The 14,027-nt window shown below is 42.5% G+C and overlaps 1 protein-coding gene across 4 annotated transcripts in view; it reads right to left on the minus strand.

The window, feature by feature from the left end:
* Positions 1 to 662: 662 nt before the first annotated feature.
* Positions 663 to 14,027, minus strand: part of BPGM (bisphosphoglycerate mutase) — a 54,054-nt gene continuing 40,689 nt past the window's right edge. For all 4 annotated transcript variants that reach the window (XM_032986383.2, XM_032986380.2, XM_042795546.1 and 1 more), the window contains exon 4: positions 663 to 3,939. In XM_032986383.2, coding sequence (XP_032842274.1) covers positions 3,761 to 3,939 — 179 coding nt within the window. In that variant the 3' untranslated portion in view covers positions 663 to 3,760. The remainder of the gene's footprint in view (positions 3,940 to 14,027) is intronic.

Consider the following 14,027-nt stretch of genomic DNA (forward strand, 5'->3'; position numbering starts at 1 on the left):
TCACAGATCTGCTCCATTCCCCACTCTTTCCATACGATAAGACCAAGTTTTTGAAGTCAGTTTCTTCAGCATGCTTTTGTTTTAAGCCACACAGCTGTGTCTTCCCCATTTCTGCCAGAATCTTCAACTTTATTAGGACCTTTATGCTGCTTCCCCTTCTCCCAGTAGCCAAGGTCACCTGCATGAAAGTCAATAACAAGGAACAGTCCTCAGCAGGCTTGCAGTTCCTTGCACTTGTCATTCAAGTCATAACTCTGCTTGACACCAGAGTACTTTGGACAGTGAAGAAGTTGGCTTTGTCTCCAGAAGCTACAATTTTAAACACACCATCAAAAAATAATGCTTCTTATTAAAAAGCATGTGAAACAGTGAACATTGGTTTAGCTTTATTGTTCTGAAACCAAATGTTCCATTTGTTGTTCCTATGCAAATGCCTGTATAGTTTCAAACAGGTATGTATTCCCCTCCAGCGCAACTTAACATGTAATCATGAGGCAGTGTTTGCTCTTACACTATTTTAACCCAACTGACTGCATGATATGTGATCAACGACTGCCTGATGAGTTCTGGGACCCTGACAGTCAGAGTTTTATTTACTTATCAGCCCTGGAAAGGAAACAAAGGGGAAGGCAATAAAAGGAAGAAAGACAAACAAAGTTAAATTCTATTTCAGGTAAATTTATTGAGTTATAAAGAACCTGCCAGCTCCACCATATTTACAAAGGTTTTCAAGAGGATTCTAGAGCTATTACTGCTACTGAACCACAAGTTAAAAATCCATAAACAAACCAAACCAACCACATCCATAATGTCAACTGTAGAAACACCAGTTACCTTACAGGACTTTGAGACATAATCAAACACGGGGAAAATGCTTTCCAACCACTGATCTCCCAAGCCACCTGCAAGATTCTCATTTCTCCTAATGTAGTTATGCCTAAAGATCAGACACCCTTACCACTGTTGGTGGAAGATGGTTTCTGTTCTTCAATATACACGTTCTAAGAATCAGGAATTTAATTAGACCGCTGTTCTGAAGCAAGCATCGTAAGGTGTTAAAATAATCTTAAAGAGCACAATGAAATCCCCAGTTGGTTCCATTTGATACTTTGGTGAGGTGATATTGCTGCCAGATGTGCACATAAAATCCTGTCATCATCCTGGAGTCAAACAAAACAAATTAAATCAAACTTCCCAGGGCAGTGTCACAATTCCTGTTTTATGGAGCAATGCAGAAATAGTGTCACCTGAAAACATCACACTGCTGTTCTTTTCTTACTGTCCATGACTCTCTGAAAGGCTATTTGCAGTCACTTTCATCCACTTGGCTATAAGAAGAAATATTAACCCTCTCTACATTCACCCATCCACCTTTCCATTCTCCACTCCATCCCCAGAAGAGATAATGAATTCTCTAAGGGAAGGGGAGGAAGGAGCATCTCCCAGTTCAGATGGGTTTGTTTCCAAGTACATTTCAGCTGTCTCGAGTCCTGAAGAAGTTCTACTTTACAATATCACAATGCCAAAGGGATACGGACACTGATAGCCAAGGCCTGGAAGCCCACACAGCAGTTCCCAACAACAACAGGTGGCTCTGCTTGCCTTGTTAACAAGACTACAGTAACTTTTACTTGATGCTGAACTTTACACATTGTTGAATGTTTGGAGAAGAATCTAATCACTGGGGTGCCAGTGGCCCTCAGAGCCTTAACAGATGGACATTTGCTGATCAACAGTCTAACTGTGTAACACTGACTTGTAAAGTACCAACTAAGATTGAGAGTTACTCTCTGAACAGGAAACTAAAAACCCAAAAAGGAGTAAGTCAGTATCAAATAGAGTAGCAGAGAAGCTGCTAATAGTGTTTCAGAGGAAAAAAAAAAAAAAAGAGAGAAAAAAAAAAAAAAAAAAAACACACACACACTGAAATATCCTTGCTTGTACAAAGCAAGAGGAAACCTACCAGCTTTATATTTAAAAGAGAAACATGTAACTTTGTTCCTACTGCAAGGGCTACAAAAACAAAACCAAAGAGAAGCCCAAGCATCATTCATGCAGGAGAAACTACCATCTAGCAAGAAGTCTTCTATGGAGCACGTGCTATGCTAGTAAGAGCCAGTATCAGACCCGGAAAGTCTACCTCCATATAGCAGGGAGACTGTCAGAGGCACACCACACTCCCACTGCTCTCCTCAAAGGAAAAAAAAAATCCTCTCACTCTTACAAAGCATGAGCTACAGAGCTGCTCGCTGCAAAGAAGCAGCTACTATAGAATTTTAAAAGTCTATACTATCATCATACCAAGGGATTTCTCATCAACTTTTCTTCAGATTTATAGCTGGGCCATGCTGAGAACACATTCAGCTCAAACAGTACACACACAAGTGCCACCCATGTAGGTAACTGAGGTCAGAATCCAGATGTTCAGGTGTTGAGACACTGAGTCAGATCTAAATCTAAATAACACTTTCATATCTGCAAGTAAGATTAGAGCAAGTCTTCAAAAGTGGAATTATCCTGATGCTTGTGAACAGAGAGCAAACTGCCATACACGCTACACTACACCCAACCAGTGTGAACTGAGCAAATTTAGTGCCAAACACAACAGCAGGATCACACTCGGAGGGAATGAATCTATGATTGTGAGGAGAGTTTTATAGCAGAACACTTTCAGACATGGCAGAACATCCTTCCCTACCGGTGTGATGTGCTACTGGGTGCAGCTCATTTGGCCATCTTACATGCCATATGTATCTCTTCCAGCCCTCCTGAGAAACTGATACAGAGAATGACAAAATAATATTACTGTGGAACACACTTATGAAGATCTTGACAACTCAGGAAATCTTAGAGGGGGATTTTCCTACATCTAGTTTTATTGAGGTAAACAGGAATTATTCTAACAACTTGATTAAGAGATGATCAAACCTCTAGTACATGTTACTTGAGTGTTTCAAAGCTATGCAGATCACTCACTAACAGCTAAGTGATAATTTAAACACTGAACAGGAAACCTTTGTGCTTAGTTTGTGGACTAATGTCTGAGTTAAATCCTGTTATTGCAAGCCAACAAAATGGTCATGCTAGGCTTTGCAAAGATGATGGAAGAAAAGGAATTCCTTCTAGATTTCTTATAAACTAGAATATAGTGTAACAAAAGACAAATTATGGTAACGGTAACAGTCTGAATATCTCTACAAAATTATCCTCTGGACCACGAACTGGCCATGGAAGGAGAGTTGTACAGATGGAAGTATTCTGAAAGAATGAAGGAACTCCATCCAGAACAAATTGTCATGGCCATTGACACAAAACAGTCATACTGGATAACTCTGTTACCTGGTGCCATTTTATCAGTGAGAAAGTTTTAGTGCCTATAACAACCTCGACTTAATTAGTCCAGTAAGCTGGTGCTTTTCCCCTTCACAGATTAGGACTAATTATTGGTAGACACCAGTAAGATATCCCTTTATTTCTTTACTGGGCCACCCTTCAATCTTAGATCTGGGGCAGACTACCCTGCAAGTTTCCATACCTGAATGATCTCTTGATTTCTTTTTTCAGTATTCATAACCTCATGCTGAGATCTAAATTCCAGTTTTTGAAAGGCAGAGCGTTAATCTACCAACCTGAGACTCAACAACTGTCCCTTCCAATTATTTAGTGCTTGAAATTGATACTTTCACACAGTGCAACCTAGCAGTCATACACCAATCATCACTTATGTCCACACTTTAAAAACAACTATGTTAGTGGGATTTTACTTCTCAGCAGATTTTACTTTCCCTTGATCTTCCACTTTTTTGATGGCAGCTTGGATAGCTTCTTGATCACCCAGAAACTGGTGAGGGCCCAGAGGGTGCAGATTCTCATCAAGTTCAAGAAGTATGGGCACACCAGTGGGGAGAGTAACATTGATGATGTCCTCATCGGAGATGCCTGCCAAAAAAAAAGAACAGAGTTACGTCTAGTAAACAGCTTCCTAATTGTCTATCTAGCAGTCTTGTTTCTGAGATTACCTAGTCTTAAAACAGTCAAGGACATGTTCCAGCCTCCAACATGACTCAAGGGAGAATTCCCAGCTAGACCACAGCTTGGTTAGTGCTTTAGGAACGGACAAAGGAAGGAATTCTCATCAATGTGAAGATAGTTTCTTCTTTTTTCAGTCTACACAAGTGAAAAACAGGAAGAGATTGCCCTGTAAACTATACCTTTCCTTTAATATAGGACACTGAAGACAATAGGTTCTCCTGCATATCTTCAACTCGTTCATCACAAATGATTAGAATCCACATGTGCTACTCCAACATGAAACAACCTCTGCTAAGCAACCAATACAAACAGCCTCCTTGAAAAGGCAGGGTACCAGGGCTAACTTTTCCCTTAAATTTTCTACATAAAAATTCTCACACAAGCTGTCTTATACATCATTATTTAATTCTTCTAGTGTAAGGATCACTTTGCCCACATCTGATTTCTCAAAATCATGTTTATAGCATCTTGCCTACAGTACTATTCTCATAATTACTAGGTACAGGATATTCATTTCCACTTTCAAGTGAGGGATATGGGAAGAAAAGAAGGGAGACAGTCAACTTGTACATCTTAGAGCATTTTCCTGTATTTTTTCCACTTCACTAAAATAATGTGTACCTGGGGAGAAAATTTATTTTACCTAGCTGTGCTTAAAAATATTCTGGGGCTCTAATCTCTGTGAAATAGCTGGTTATTTTTACAAACACACAAGTCTCCAAAGCATCCAAGTGAATTTTGAGACCAAACCTCCCAGTAAAGTTTCCACACAAAGTCTAAATATTTCATTAAGAAGCAGTGACTGCAAAGACATTATTCCTCAAAAGTTTCAGGAAAAAGAAAGCTAGTGGAATTGGGAGCATCAATATTTCTTTTTTTCACCCCTTTTTAGAAGCACTGAGGTGACAGCAGCCTCCCGCTGTTGTAAAGCAGGGCGGCTTTGAGTAATTCATGCTTAGAAAATGCATACAATCGAGCTTCTAAAATGATGACACCATATAAACTAGACCAAGGTGCATGAAGAAAACATCCTCTCGAGCAGCTGACAAAACAGATGGTTCTCAGGACATATGGGTACAAATTTACCATATGATTTTCACATTATTTAGGAAAGGAGAACCAACATATTAACAGGAAAACCCATAGAGTCAAGCCACTTGGCAACAGTGGGATGACAACAGGTCAGAAAAAACAGAATTAATCATGAGGTGAGAATCATTTTATGCCCCTGCCCAGAGACTACATAAGCATGCAACTTTCACATGGACCTATTCTTGTTTTGATTAGACTAAGCACTCAGTTCAGCTGTAGATTAGTCCTAAATTTCAGAAGAGCATGAAGCAAGAGACAAACCCTTGCAAGCAGCTTATACCTTGTTACATACTGAGCCATCAGTCCATTAAAAAAAGTCATACTCTGCCAGTTTAAGCAATTTATGTATACAAGGGTTAAATAATTCACCTGTTACAGGCAGCAGAATCAGACCTACAGAAAAGCACTTAATGAGAATTTAAAACTTTAAAACCACACAGAAATCAATGGGAAAAATATCAAGTCCATTTACTAAGCACAAGCACTATTTTCAAGGACTTTGGCTTGCATAACAAGCAGCCAAGCTGCTCAAGCTCTTATTTCAAGGACTCTTCAACATATTAGATTTTAACAACATACACATCACCATATCTACAGAGAATCTGGCCCTAGGAAGTGTTCTGCCCACCACTCATACTCAGTCTCCCAGACTAAACCATTCAGATATATACAAAGCAGATGAAGTCATGCAGGAGAATTTAGGCAAATCACAATGTGGTCAGGAGCCAGTATATTTAAGGGTTTCCTCTAAAGATGGATTAAACAAAACTAGCTGTAGCTACATAGCTTCAAAAATGCTTTTTACTGTTTTTACAGAACAGTGACCACATCAGTGTAAACTAGTATTGACTTACAAATTAAAACAGTGCAGTCTAGGATAAACAAGCTTCAGCAAGCATGTTGGCTTTCTCCTCAGGATTACTCCTGACACAGAAGTGTTGCCTTGCAGCCAGAAGGCTGGAAATGCCAGTTGAAAATCCTAAAGAAACAATAGTGTCCTGTTGCTTTATTTCAGTACTGTTACTGTATTTGTATAGTATTTCTGTTCTTCATGAAGCAAGAAGCTCATCAGGCTTGTCACACAAGCTCTTCAGTAGCAGGCAAAATGCACACAGAACACTCCCCACTCAGCATGCCAGGAAGACAGTAAAGAGAGCACACCCTACACTCCAGCTATAGCAAGCGCAAACTAACTGCTATCCAGTTACTTCATGTGCTGTAACTATAGACAAGTGGCCTTTTCTCACACCTCTTCTGAGCTGGCCCATGTCACAACTCCATCCTGTCTCACAGGGAGGGGTAAAATCAGGCCAAAGACTCAACTGCTGACTACAAAGTGCAATGGGAAGCAAGACCACTGAAGCAGCAACACTCTTCCCTCCATTATAACAGTAAAGCCTGGGTCTCAGCACTGCTGAAGAGTATAGTGTTACTGGAAGCAGTCTTTGCCCAAAAAGGTTTATAACTAAGGGTCCTAGCTACTTACAGCCATGTCAACCCACAGACATTACTGAAGTACTTGGGATGTCTTCCTCAGGACCCCATATAAGACGCTGACTGGGCAACTACATTCCTCAAGCAGACATCTCCCATGTTCTCTCTCACGAGCACCTGTCAAACATCACTCCTTACTAGTGGCTGTATGGCAGGAAGCAGTTAGGTATATGAATATTGTAAGAATTTGGTACAGCACTTATTACAGAAAAGATCTTCCAAAATCACGTTCAGAGTTCTTTCCCAGCTCACTTATGCTCCATTTAACTGAACTAGGTGATGGAACACAGAGACCAGTAATATCTCTGGGAAAGCTTAAGAATTCACCTTTACCTGGCAGTCCATCAAATGCTTTGAAATACTTGCACTCTGGAAACCCCTACAGGGGCAAACCCCATTGGACTTGATTTTGAGCACTTACAGCCAAATTCTACAAAGGCTGGCTCAGCTTCTCCCTCTCTCTCACCTGTTCTGACCAAGTTCCTTCCTTCTATTCTTATGGTCAGAGCAACATAAAAACCACAACAGCTGTCGAGAAGAGCTACACCCTCCCTTCCCTGCATGTCAACTACACTTGAGGCCAGATGATTCATCCAACAAAACACAGGAGATCATAGGCATAAATTCAGCCACAATGGGCTTGCTCTAAACTTGTGCTTTGTAATTGAGATCCAAATCACGTCACAGCATCCTTCCCACAAGCTTAATGAAAATACTGAAGCTTTAACCTAGTAAGTTAAATATTCAGGACCAGGTGCTGACCTCCCTGCAGGCTGGAAGAAGACCTAGCTTCAGTAGGGTAGGGGAGGTAATTGGGCACAGTGTTAGAATCTGGCTAATCTTTACAGAATGTTAGCTCACTGAAGATTTTAAGGAGAGAAGGAAGAAAACGGGTGGGCTACAACCATGGCTGCAGCATAGTATCTGCATCTGTTTTACCTCAACGTCTGTCAAGATTTGCTATGTCTGTACTGGGTTTGAGTGGCAAGGATCTTGGTAGCAGGGGGAGCTACAGGGGTGACTTCTGTGAGAAGCTGCTAGAAGCTTCCCCTATGACCAATACAACCAGTGCCAGCCAGCTCCAAGATGGACCCACCTCTGGTCAAGGCTGAGCCCATCAGCAACAGTACTAACACCTCTGTGATAACATATTTAGAAGGGAGGGAAAAAAAAGAACCAAAACAAACCACTGCTGCTCAGCAGCAGCCAAGAGTGAAAATGTGAAAGAATCAACTCCCCAGACAGTGAAGGAGGAGGAGCTCCAGGCACCAGAGCAGAGATTCCCTTGCAGCCCCTGGTGAAGACCATGGTGAGGCAGGCTGTGCCCTGTAGCCCATGGAGGTCCATGGTGGAGCAGATCTCCACCTGCAGCCTGTGGAGGACCCCATATCAGATCAGGTGGATGCCCAAAGGGGGCTGTGACCCCATGAGAAGCCCATGCTGGAGGGGGCTCCTGGCAGGACCTGTGGACTCATGGGGAGAAGAGCTCACATTGGAGCAGGTTTGCTGTCAGGACCTGTGACCCCATGGGGGACCCACACTGGAGCAGTCTGTTCCTGAAGGACTGCACCCTGCACAAGGGACCCACACTGGAGCAGTTTGTGGAAGACTGTAACCCCTGGGGAGGACTCACATTGGAGAAGTCATGGAGAACTGTCTCCCATGGCAGGGACCCCATGCTGAAGCAGGGAAAGAACAAGAAGGATGGAGCAGCAGACGTGATGAACTGACCACAATCCCTATTCCCCATCCCCCTGTACCACTTGGGGGAAGGTGGCAGAGAAATGAGGAGCAAAATTGAGCCCATGAAGAGAAGGGAGAGGTGGGGGAAAGTGTTTTAAGATTTAGGTTTATATCTCATTACCCTACTCTGATTTGCAATAAATTAATTTTAATTTCCCCAAGGCAAGTCTCTTTTGTCCATGACAAAGTGGTGAGTGATCTCTCCCTATCCTTATCTCAAGCCACAAGCCTTTTCTAATTTTTTTCTCCCTGTCCTGTCATTTTATTGGGTCTGGCTGAGATGGAGTTAATTTTCCCCATAGCAGCCCTCACAGTGCTGTGCTTTGTAGTGGTAGCTAGAAAGGTGTTGATAACACACCAGTATTTTGGCCATGCTGAGCAGTGCTCACACAGCATCAAGGCTGTCTCCTCAGCATTCCTCCCCCATCACCCACTAGGCTGAGGGTGGACAAGATCTTGGGAGAGGACACAGCCAGGACAGCTGATCTGAACTGACCAAAGGGATGTTTCGTACTATAGGACATCTGCTCCACAATAAAAGTTAAGAGAAGGGGGGAAGCATTCATTATGACATTTGTCTTCTGAAGCAACTGCTGTGCATACTGAAGCCCTCCTTACAGGGAAGTGGCTGGACATTGCCTGTTGATGGGAAGGAGAACAAATCTTTTGTTTCTCTGCTCCTGCACACAGCCTTTGCATGTGCTTTATTAAACTGACTTTATCTTGACCCAGGAGTTTTTTCCACCTTAATTTCTTCCCCCCACAGTCCTGCTGAGGAGTGGATTAATAGAGCAGCTTCGGTGGGCACCCGGTGTCCAGCCAAGGTCAACCCACCAGAGTTCTTCAGCACCCATCACAGGGCACGGAGAACAACTGTGGGCTGCTATGGGGAAAGCCAACTCCATCTCAGTCAGACCCAATACAACGTCATTGCATAAACAGCTTCTGATCACAGTCTGACTTTGACTGTGGTTATTACTGAGGCCATGTAAATATGAGACAGCGTAGGAAAGCAAACCATGAATCTATCATATTCCCATGCAGTAGATAAATCCAGCCTGCCTTAAACTCCTCAGGCAGTCCAAGATTAAATCAGCTGAAAGAGGCATGAAATTTGCTACTGCTAGCACTAGCTTTAGGTGAGAAAGCCCCAGAAGTCTCCAGTAGAGACCCAAGCTGTGCTACCACCACAATAAACTCAAGGCAACACTGTGACATATGGAATTCTCCAAGCATGCAGCTCTGGAGCCTACCAGCATACATACTGCTCTTGGACAGGGCTCTGACAAAAGGTTTCCATCTCTTGCTGAAGCAGTATTGAGAGTCCCTTGAGCCCAAGTTTGAGAAAACCAGTTACTAACAACTCATGTCTAAAACCTTTGTCATGGTCAGGTTGTTCCAGCCCTTTTGCACCATCATCAGGCCCTCGCCAGCCCCTTCCCTGAGCTGACTGAAACCACCATGACAGAAAACTACCCCCTCCTTGCTGTTTCTTGCCAGTTTACTGGCCAAGTTAACTTGCAAAAAGGCTCAAACAAGCTCACGAGAAATAAGCAGCAGAAGCACAGAGCAAAGATGGGATGAGTGATGGGGAGTGCAAGACCATCTCATCTCAGCAGCAGTGAGCTGTCACATCTCAAGCTGGTTTGTGTAACTGTTCTCAGACACCGGTCACGTATTTTCTTAAGGAGGTTCAGCAGCTAAAGCAGCAAAATAATCTTAGTAGGTAGTCCTCAATGTACAACCCACACCACAACTGTGTAGCTCCAGCATGTAAACTACTGGAATACTCTAACTGCACAAGTATCACGCCCATAGTAATACAAGAAAGTAGAATCCTCAAGGGCACTGCTCTCCCTGCTCAGCAACTGGTAAGACCAGTATCAAACCCCCCAGTGACGACATTCTGCCTGTGAGCCCAGTTCCAGAGCTTTGTCCCAGCTCTACAACCACAACCAAACAAGCCCAATGAGTGCAACATATGCATCTTTCTTCAAGAGACCAGGTAGCTCCTCCCCTCCATTTTTCACCTTGAACACAAGGCTCAGTGACAACTATACTCTATCTAAGATATGGCAGACTTTCAACAGGGAGGAAATTCTAGAATCAGGCCTTCCACAAGACCCTGTCTTGAGGTACTGAATGCCAGTTCTTAGAGTTAAATGGTCAGAAACAAAGAAAAGTTGAGACAGCCCATCAATCCTTCTGTCAGTCATCTGGAAAATTGGTCCATTAGATTTGGTCTCCAATTAGTACTTCAACAGAAACAGGGCAAAGTGGTCACAACTATCACACTAATGTTGTCTTCATAATGGGACACTACTAAGAGGGTCTTAATCTGAAATATCAGGTATTCAATAAGAGAAAACTATTATTCCTTCAAAGAATTGAAAAAGTCACCTGTAAATAGACCCTGTGCATCTAGGGTGCTTTATTTAGCAGATTTGGGCAACTGACACTTTCATAATCAATAAGATTTTACTTTAGATGCTGAAACATCAATTGTACCAGTTTTATATCATTACTTTAGATATCCTCCTCGTTAACATCTTCTTGCTATTCCTTTTTCAGAGATGGCACACCATGAAAGAAAAAAAGATATGGTCTGTTTAAAGACTCGAGCTACAGATCACAGTCCATACCAATAGGTGTCACAGAACAAAACAGTTGCTAAATTACAAGACACTTCCACCAGCAAGCACAAGACTGCTGCCTGAAGAAGAAAGTGTTACTTCTAGAGAACCTTTTGCAACTCTAACAACCTATAATAAACACTGTCCTCTTGCTCTGCCAATTTTTAGTTGTGCCAATGATTCCTAGCATCATTCCATGCATCACCTGAAAATAGTGCAAAGAATAAGTGCTCTGAAAGGACTGAACAAGCTCAGTTAAAGACTTCAAAAATTGATGCCAACATTGTATCTTTGACAGGATTGCACAAAACAGCCACACTTGTCCTTGGCAGCATCTATCAAATTGATACGGATTACCTACAAGGAACACAGTCCAGCATACCCGCTGGGCACCAGCGGCTCACAGCACTGCTATCTTCAGCAGCATCCACTAGGAAAAATGTCACTCAGGCCACTGGGACAAAAGAACAAGCTCTCAGAGAAGCTGCTGTTTCTGACCTCCAAGGGCATACCAGAGTATGATCAGTTTGTGTTAAATACTGTCTTCAGAAATACTACTGGAGTTTCACTTTAAATCCTCACATGCAGGCCATGACAGATCCTACAGATGTTTCATGTACCTTAAAGATATCTACCCTGAGCGCTGAGAAAACAAGAACAAAATCCAAACCCACAATCAAAGCCTTGTTAGCCTGACATTCTATTGCTCTGACGATTTGCATGCAAGTAGAAAGCAAATCCACATTTCAAGCTCTTTACCAGTTACTCATAACAAGGAAAACATTCAGATTAAGAACTGCAGGCCTGATTCAAAAAATTACCTCCTTGAAATAGTAGTTTCAAGCATACCCTGAAGTCTTTCAGAAAAGACATTAGATTTCACCCTGAAACAATTAGAATCATTTCATCATATCAAACTGAATGAAAACATTCATATTTCCTGCCATTTAAAGTTTCCAAGCTACATCTTCCAAGATTAAGTTATCACTATGACTAAGACATCCAAGCAGTCATGTAGGATTGCTGCTTGAGGCTTTTGTAGCCCAATTTTCTAAATGCCAAAAACATGGCTCCAGCTAAGACAGAGGGGCCTAGAAACTTCCCCTCAAGTGCAGGACACACTGAGCTTGTCAAAAAAGGTCCACAAAAACAAAGGCCACCACACAGTGGATGCTATAAATACAGTAGACTGACAAATTGTAAGCACTGTTGAATCAGGTCCAACTCCAGCAAGGTTCCAGAGCAGCTCACAACTCACACTCTTTCAGGAGAGAAAGGGAGAGACGGTCAGTAATGCAGACAAGGAACCTCTTAGATCCAGCTAGACATAGGCTGGAGCTCTGAAAGAAAAAGAGCAGGTTGCGATAACAGGGGTCTTAAAGCTCTGTTCATGCCACCCTTCAGGCCAGCTCTGCAGTAATCCAAATCTCCACTGCCTAAAGGGCAGAAGAGCCAGCATGTATCTGGCAATTGTTCCTGTGTGGGAGCTGAGGTAGCTGATGGACAGCCCTTGGTCAAAAGAACTAGATCCTCTGCCAAAGATTCCTCACATTTCCCTACGTAAGCACATGCTGGGAGAGGCAAGGTATAGTGTAGAACAGACAAGAGATACAGCTCTAGTCTACCTTGGTGGAGTGTGGGCAGCCCTTGAAGAGTTACACCTAACAGACCATCCCAAAGAAAAGCTTTGCAGCTGCTCTAAATTCCACTGTTCTCTCTGATCTCAATGCAGCAAGGATTCCAGCCATACTAACTTTAAAGTAACCTTCCCCAGTCACTGGTGCTGTCAGCTCTAGCCTTGGTGCATACCTACGCAGAAAGGGGCCCAGGGTCTCCGCTGAAGCTGTGGTCAGCTTACAGCATTTCACCCCCAGAGGGCTTGGCCAGCGCAGTTTCACAGAACTGGTTCAGTTCTTGGGTGGGGAGACACTATGGCTGCAAATCCCCCTACCCCTTTTTCCTTCATAATTCTACTGTTTCACATAGTATGGATAACCACTCTGACCACATCAGTGGAACTGGCTGCACTAGCCGTCCTCCTTCATCCAAGCAGTGGTCTGTACCCCAGAATTCACAGCCTCTGTAGTTCCAGAAGCCACTTGTACCTGCTTATTCCCTGGGCTTCTGACTCCTGCTAAAGCATCAGCTGCCCTGACTGTTCCAGCATGTCTGAATGCAAAAAGTGCTCAGCAGAGTCAGAGCTCTAGAGGCATACACCAAAAGGGTTTATAGCTAAAAAAAATTGAGGGGACACAATCCAGTCTGTGCATACTTGCACAACTACAACTCTAGAAGGCTGCATTCATACATGTATTATCACTGAATTCTTCTCTACCCACAAAGAAATTAACATAGTCCCTCTTCCAGTTCAGGATGACCTAAATTAAAAGCCATGTCATTAAAGAAAAGGTAGAAGGGAAAAGAATCTGGCAATGACTTAAAGATAAATCACACCCTTTAAATCCCAAATAAATAAGCAATCTTATGCTAAGCTACCAACTTAGCTGTTTATTGGTAGGCTTTTTCTATATTGGAAAATAATACAGTATTTGCAAGTACCTTTAACGAGTACCTACTCCCCGCAGAGCTCTGTCACAGCAGCTTTAAGTAAAAAATTACCAAGAATGAAGCCTTAAAGTGAGCCACCACAGTAACAGTCAACAATGCCTTCCACAACCCAAGACAACACTTTATTCTGCTGTGTTACAGCGATGCTTCTTTAATGAAGAGATTATTACTTTAATCTTCCCAACAAAGCAGCTGAATAAATCCAAAAATAGTTAAGATCCTGAAGAGTTTTTGTCTATTTAGTCCAACCACAAAGTTAGTTTGACTACAGTAGATTAAAATGAGCAGTGACAAACACAGTTAAAGTATCTGGCTCTTTCCTGAGCTACATTAACCTAAACTAATTCTCTCCCCCTTCCACATCCCCCAGCTTGATTTCTCTTCCAAAGGCCAACTTTTTAAACTTCTTGGAGACCACAGACATTAAGCATTAAATTGCTGAGATAAGTAATATACACTACAGAA

The sequence above is a fragment of the Tyto alba genome, unplaced genomic scaffold, assembly GCF_018691265.1.
Source record: "Tyto alba isolate M040663 unplaced genomic scaffold, T.alba_DEE_v4.0 Super-Scaffold_21, whole genome shotgun sequence".
Taxonomy (NCBI): Eukaryota; Metazoa; Chordata; class Aves; order Strigiformes; family Tytonidae; genus Tyto; species Tyto alba.